Below are 7,411 nucleotides of genomic sequence, written 5' to 3' on the forward strand. Positions count from 1 at the left end.
GGGGCATATAGCCCCAGACAACATAGCTCCTAGGGTCACTCGGGTACTCAAACCCCTCCACCACGTTAAGGTGGCAGTTCAGTTTTTGATCATTATTGTAAAGTCACGACTATTCATTTGGTTATTCATAGCTTAATAGCACTTCTCATAGCTTAACAGGCATGCAGTTTAAAATAGAAATATTTGATACACCAGAAACTTAACAAATCTCATGGTGGGGCAATGTGAACCATTGGTTCAACTTACCCCCAGGACACTGACTTATCTAGCCCCACAGCCACCACATTGGAAAGAAGTGCCCAGCTTAGCAATTGAGGTCAAATGTTTTTGCAAAACAATAAAACATTTTCCAGTGGCAATTCACCAACATGCATGAATTTGCTTTGATTTAACAATCATTATACCTGATATTTAAAAAAAATACTTTGACATAAAAAAAATATTTTGGGGGAACAAACACCACTTTTTCCATGCGCCTTTCTTCATCACTGCCAAATGGAAATTATGGGGTTTTGCATTTGGGCAACACACAAGTTTAAACAATGCAAATGAAAAGTCTGTTTGTAAGACACACAGTGCAAATGCAACATGTATTTATTTAATATGATATCACATTTAGTCCTCTATATTAGCAGTGGGTTCAGTTTTAAAGTTTGAGACACATTGGTAAGAAGAAAACTCAAACATCAATATTATTCCAGTAATTCCAGTAGCCATTCATTCCATACACTATCCCTGCTCTCTGCTTTTTTCCTATCACAATTGCTTTTGCCTCTTTGTTACCATGGCTATGGGATGAAAATCTCCATTGCTGTTGCTCCTATACAACAAGCTCAGCCACCAAAATGCTGTCAGTTGGAGTTATGAGAGAAGGATCAATGACATCAGTGGAAACAGGGTTAATGTCAGCCATGTCGATAGTTCCCTCCGGGGCAGGGTTAACTGAGGCTGCAGGAGCCAGGTCTGCGATGGTGTCCAAAACCACTGGTTCCACCACTGTTTGTTCTAATACGGGATGATTCTCTGCTGGCTCTGCCTCTGCTTCAGTGGCAGCAGCATCCTCTTCAACCTCATCAGAGTTCAGAGGGGCTGTATGGCCAGGGTAGGGAAAGTATGCACCATAGCGGGTCTGAAATAGCCACAGAGTGCATGAGAAGGGGATGAACACACAAATTCCAAAGAACACATTTGCAACATATTTTAATGTTTTATCTATTCGCTTTGAGATACGTAGAGAGATCATACTAATCTATAACACCAATAACCTTTTATTAACTTGAAACAACCTTTTCCAGTCATATGATTCCCCTAATGAACTTGATAAACTATTCCGTAAACAGCTGTTCTCAAAACAACTTTAACCCATACAATATCCACCAGCCCCAAAATAAATGAGTTGTAAACAGCCAAGTAAACCAGTGATAGGTTTGCAGTGATGAGACTTTCCATATAGCATGAGATTTCAGACGAATCACCATGTGACCATCTTGACCATTGTGAAGGTGTACACTCACCGCTGGGGCCTCCTCGTCAGAGTTTATTGGTGCTGGTGGTGGGTAGAACACATTGTGTGAAGCTGCTGCTCGGGCATACACCTGTTTACACCAAAAATAATTCAGACAGTAGACATGAGTAATATGCAGTTTGCCAACAATTTGTTCGTTTTGAACTAATCTTTTTAGTGACTCAGGACTCCTTTTTTCTAGTGACTCGTTCAATTGTATTGTATTTAACGTTTGACAGTGGATTACTACAACATGATCCCTTGCCTCATACCCGGTCCTCCAGCTCACTTCTCCAATCATCTTCTATGTGCATTCGCAGAGAAAAATAGATCAAGGCAGGCACATCATAAAGACATGTTTATAACTGATAATTGAACGCAGACTATAATAATTAATATAGTTAGTTGATTACTGATGCCATGAAAAAAAACAGAGGAAAACATGCACGGACAAGCTGCCTTCACCTAAATAAAAAGACTTGTGAACGACTGACTCTGTCAGTTTTACCGTTCAATTGAACGGTTGTTTCGTTCATTTGAACGACTGGAAGTGGAGTTCTACCCAACCACGGAATATGCTATAGTTTCCGTGGTTATCAAAAAATAAGATAATGCTGGATTCGCAATAAGACCATTATCATGAAAAACAACAATTGTAACAGCCTCAGTAATGCCACAATTATTATATTAATGGTAATGTATAAGATGACAAAGTCTATAGCACATCCAAACTTAGGACAATATTAAATATTGTATCACTACCTTATTAATGTATTATTTATTTCTGTTGGAGGGAAGTCTACAATGGGTGAGGAAACTGTTTGCCCTCCTACCATCAGGCAGGCGGTACAGGTCTCTTCGTTCCCACACCAGCAGGCTCAGGAATAGTTTATTTCCATCTACTGTAGGCCTAACCCTGCTGAACTCTCTGACCCATCACTAACCATACCCACCTTCCCATCACTTAGTACTGCCTCTCAGGGACCTTGTCGCTCTACTCCCTTGTACTACTTGACTCTGAAACTGCCTTGCAGAGTAGTACGTTTTCAGTTGTTACGTGTACGTGTATACCTCGGGAATCTCATTGCTGCTATCCCTGCATTTCAGTAGCACATGCCAGCTTGCACCTTCAATTTGCATGCACTGAACATTTAGAATTGCCATTTTACTTGCATTTTTCAGTTGTTTACATATATATGTCTACTGTACCTCGGGAACCTCATGCTGCTATCCCTGCATTTCATTTGCACACACTACCCTAAACCTCCAACTTGCTCGATTGCCCTGTCAGAATTGTCATTTGTACATGCCTTATCGCACAACTATTAATTTCCCACGTTTCGTCCCTCTTATATTTGCCTTAATTGCTCATTTAGAATTGCCATTTGCAACTGTATCTGCCTTTATTGCACAGTCACATACATACACTATACTTAAATTTCCTGTTCTATTTTACTTGCATTTCTGGTTAAATGCTAACTGCATTTCGTGTTACTGTACTTGTACTGTTCAATGACAATAAAGTTAAATCTAATCTAATCTAACATTTATTCTGCATTTTCTATCTCTTATTCTGTTGTTCATGCGCTTGTAAGGTCTGAACTGCCTTTGTGTATTTAATGCACTAGACACATATAGTTGGCTTGCCATTTATTAAGTCACACAGGCCTATAGTATCGACATTGGAGATAATAAATGGTCATTATAATTTTGGTTAACTGATAGGGCTTAAATTGACTAGTGAGGATAAATAAACCAGCAGTTCCTGGTCGAGCAGTTACCCAAATCACGCAAAGCTTGCTCTTATAAATGCCCTTGGCTCTTGGCTGAGACGAGAAAGAATGTTCTGTAATTGTGTTGATTTTGGAAAATGACAACTGGTTAATTAGCTATTTTAGGCTATAATTCTCGTGTCCACGGCTTTATCTGATTTATCACTCTGCGATGACATCCACGCACATTTTGAAGAGGTGTGACAGTTCCATACATCACACTTTGGAGATGATCGTAAGTCTCCCCCACTCTTGAATCTGAGATCTTTTCTGAGAAGTTTTCATGAAAGAGGGCCAATGTCTTGCCGTTCATATCTGCTCCTATGCGGTAACTGACTACCATCACATGATCGTATATATAATACTACCAACAATAACATCATACAATAAAATGAGTAACCTGACAATGAAAAAGATAGGTATGTAAACTGTTATTGTGATAAGAGTGATCGGGATGTCAGCTGATGCATCGCTGGCCAATTACCACTCGGGTTTCCTAGTTTAACTGGCTACAGTAACCTTCATTCATACGAGTACTATAGTAAAAACAATATGGCACAACAATAAATTCTGAAACAGCTATTGAGTTTGGAGTCTCGCTAAGTGTTTCACAAACAGTTCAATAGATAAGGATTTTCAGAGCAGAAACTACTGCATGCATCTCCATATTTATCTACATTCAAGAGTTTTTCCTTGGGTGCAGAGCTGGTGCAGCCAGTGAAAATAAAAACTAAATGGAAGTATTTGTTTTATTTGATATACAGAGTTAATCTTTACATTATTTATTTAAGTACATTTAAGTAGAGAAACACTTACCTTATCAGCATTGGGACTTGAAGTTGTTGCCCCAAAGCCCTGTATATAACAGATATGAATAATGAACAGCTGCTGTGTTTATCTAATAAATGTCAAATTACCCTAAATCTTTACTATCCACTGTAACAAGAAAACAGTGCTGCACCCAATGAACAGTTTTGGGGGTTACATTCATTGCCCCTGGGAATATTGTCAGTAAGACATATGAGATGTTGATGCCAGCAACCCTCCCGTTGCCCACTTACTAATTCCCTTGTCAGCACTTGGAATGAAATCAACAACACTCAGGTTTCTGTCTCATTTCTCTAACCTTGAGGCTATCGCTGCCCTACTTTGATTCCAATAAAATATGTTTTAAGTACACTACCATTCAAAAGTTTGGGGTTGAATAGAAATGGAATATCTACATAGGCGTACAGAGGTTCATTGTCAGCAACCATCAGTCCTGTGTTTCAATGGCACATTGTGTTTGCTAATCCAAGTTTCATCATTTTAAAAGGCTAATTGATCATTCAAAACCCTTTTGCAATTGTGCTAGCACAGCTGAAAACAGTTGTGCTCATTTACAAACCAATAACAAAAGCAATAAAACTGGCCTTTATACTAGCTGAGTAACTGGAGCATCAGCAATTTTGTGTTTGTTTAAGTGGTGAGAAACAAATAACTTTCTTCTGACACTCATCAGTCTATTCTTGTTCTGAGAAAAAAAGGCTAATCAATGCAAGAAATTGCCAAGAAACTGAAGATCTCATCCAACACTGTGTACTACTCTCTTTACAGAACAGCGCAATCTGGCTCTAACCAGAATAGGAAGAGTTATGGGAGGCCCCGGTGCACAACTGAGCAAGAGGAAAGATACATTAGTTTGATAAAGAGACGCCTCACAGGTCCTCAACTGGCAGCATCATTAAATAGTTCTCACAGAACACCAGTCTCAACATCAACAATGAAGTGGCGACTCTGAGATGCTGGCCTTCTAGACAGGGTTGCAAAGAATAAGCCATATCTCAGACTGATCAAATAAAAAGAAAAAACTAAGATGGGTAAAAAAACACAGACACTGGACAGAGTAAGAATGGAAAAAAAGTGTTATAGACAGACAAATCTTTTTGCAGTGTTCGATCACAAAGAACATTCATCAGATGCAGACCAGATCAAAAGATATTTGTAACCTATATGTACTATTCATTTGGCTATACTTATTCAAACTAATTTCATGTATGTTTTCATGGAAAACAAAGGTATTCCTGAAAACAAAGACAAATCTTTGAACGGTTGTGTATATTTAACATTAAATAATGACATTCAATAAGCAGTCAATTGAACACGTGGCCAAACCAAAATATAACTTACACTTTTATCCTAACCTTTCCAATTTGGTACAGGGGGGGCTGCCACTAGAGTATTCTTTCTGAAGGACCAAATGAACTGTCACCCTAGATCTGCTGGCACTTTGGACTCAAAGAAAATAAAATCCTGCCCTCTAACCTGTTGTGCAAGAGAACTATACATTCTGTAAAGTTCCATCCACCGCAGGGCCTCGTTGGCATGTGCTGCAACCTGCTGGAAGAAAAACAGAAGTGGATCCAAACATGTCATTAAGGTAGTAGTTAAGCACACTTCTCACATGTACATTAACTGTCTGGTATGATATGAGGTGAAGATTGCATGAAATTCCCCTACCTCATTGCTTCCACTCTCAGGAATCTGCACAGCACATAACAACAGTTAAATGGATGATCATCCAGTTACTTGCATACTTCGGTCATCATATGTACCTCAGCTCTGATTTGTGCAACCCAACCCTCAAGCAAATGTCAACTTGTACAGCGCAAACAGATGCACAAATAAAATGTATTGTAATGCGGATGAAGAGACCTAAATGGTCTGGGTATGGAGACTTACTGGAACAGCCATGGAATGACCAAACAGGCACATCAATATCACCACAGATTTCATCTTGATTCTTTAACAGAAAGAGAGTATATAGGTGACGTAGTCACATGCGTTATACAGTTGTGTTTGTGCCTTTCTTAAGTACATTACAAACTGTACCACTATATCAGCAGTGTCAGCATAAATACTTAAAATTATGTTTTTGAGTTGTTTTTATAAAAATGCAAACCACATAATATACATAAACTCACATAGTATATACATATCTGTGAACTCTAAGAGAATATGAAAACAATCTACAATCTCACCTTTCTTGGTATTATGCTCAGCTGAAGTAATGGTCTTCGGTGGTAAAAAATGAACTACATAATTTCTAGCATGGATGCAATTTATACTCTACAACCACCCACGACAACCAATCATGTTGCTGAGCTCAGTAAATGTGCATGTCACTGTTGTTTGATGAAATATCCTTACTGGTTAAAACTCATTATCTTTAATTACACACTGTACAATAATGCTTAGCACATTACACATCTCCCTTCAAACAGGCCAAAACCCAGACTTGAAAAGGTTCAGCAAAATGGAGTACAAGGCATTAATCAAGTATATGTCTGATGGTTATATTAAAATAAATATCTGCTTAAGAACTTTAATGTTACCACAGTCTGTAAGCTATAATCTAGGGCAAAAATATCCATAACAGTATAAGCGGAACTGCCAAGTCAATGAAACTCAAAACAAAGGACTTTATAGATAATGGATAAGAACTGGAAAGTGTACATTCCTTCAATAATTACAGTGGATATAAAAAGTCTACACACCCCTGTTAAAATTCCAGGTTATTGTGATGTAAATGAATGAGACAAAGATAAATCATTTCAGAACTTTTCCACCTTCAATGTGACCTATAATGTGAACAATTTAATTGAAAAACAAACTGAAATCTTTGAGGATTTTTTTTTACAAAATCACAATAACCTGGTTGCATAAGTGTGCACACCCTTAAACTAATACTTTGTTGAAGCACCTTTTGATTTTATTACAGCACTCAATCTTTTTGGGTAGGAGTCTATTAGCATGGCATTTCTTGACACGGCAATATTTGCCCACTCTTCTTTGCAAAAGCGCTCCAAATCTGTCAGATTGCGAGGACATCTCCTGTCCACAGCCCTCATCAGATCACCCCACAGATGTTCAATTGGATTCAGGTCTGGGCTCTGGCTGGCCCATTCCAAAACGTTAATCTTCTTCTGGTGAAGCCATGCTTTTGTGGATTTGGATGTGTACTTTGGGTCGTGGTCGTGTTGAAACGTGAACTTCATCTTCAGATTTCTAACGGACGCCTGAAGGTTTTGTGCCAAAATTGCCTGGTATTTGGGACTGTTCATAATCCCCCCCCACCCTGACTAAGGCCCCGGTT

The 7,411-nt window shown here is 38.6% G+C and overlaps 1 protein-coding gene across 1 annotated transcript; it reads right to left on the reverse strand.

Annotated features, from left to right (window-relative positions):
- Positions 1 to 598: 598 nt before the first annotated feature.
- On the reverse strand, positions 599 to 6,328 carry enam (enamelin). Its single transcript, XM_034291261.1, has 7 exons — positions 6,297 to 6,328; positions 5,998 to 6,058; positions 5,776 to 5,799; positions 5,581 to 5,655; positions 4,093 to 4,131; positions 1,515 to 1,595; positions 599 to 1,129 (listed from the first exon to the last, which is right to left on the reverse strand). The coding sequence occupies exons 2-7, from the start codon at positions 6,049 to 6,051 to the stop codon at positions 821 to 823; spliced, it is 582 nt and encodes a 193-aa protein (XP_034147152.1). The 5' UTR covers positions 6,052 to 6,058; positions 6,297 to 6,328; the 3' UTR covers positions 599 to 820.
- Between the last annotated feature and the right edge of the window lie 1,083 nt (positions 6,329 to 7,411).

Source organism: Esox lucius, chromosome 25 (assembly GCF_011004845.1).
Source record: "Esox lucius isolate fEsoLuc1 chromosome 25, fEsoLuc1.pri, whole genome shotgun sequence".
Classification (NCBI taxonomy): Eukaryota; Metazoa; Chordata; class Actinopteri; order Esociformes; family Esocidae; genus Esox; species Esox lucius.

Coding starts and splice junctions, on each gene's coding strand:
- enam (XM_034291261.1), bottom strand. CDS start 6,051: ATGAAATCTGTGGTGATATTGATGTGCCTGTTTGGTCATTCCATGGCT. Junction 5,656..5,775: donor CTGAGAGTGGAAGCAATGAG/GTAGGGGAATTT, acceptor TTTTTCTTCCAG/CAGGTTGCAGCACATGCCAA. Junction 4,132..5,580: donor ATAGTTCTCTTGCACAACAG/GTTAGAGGGCAG, acceptor TGTTATATACAG/GGCTTTGGGGCAACAACTTC.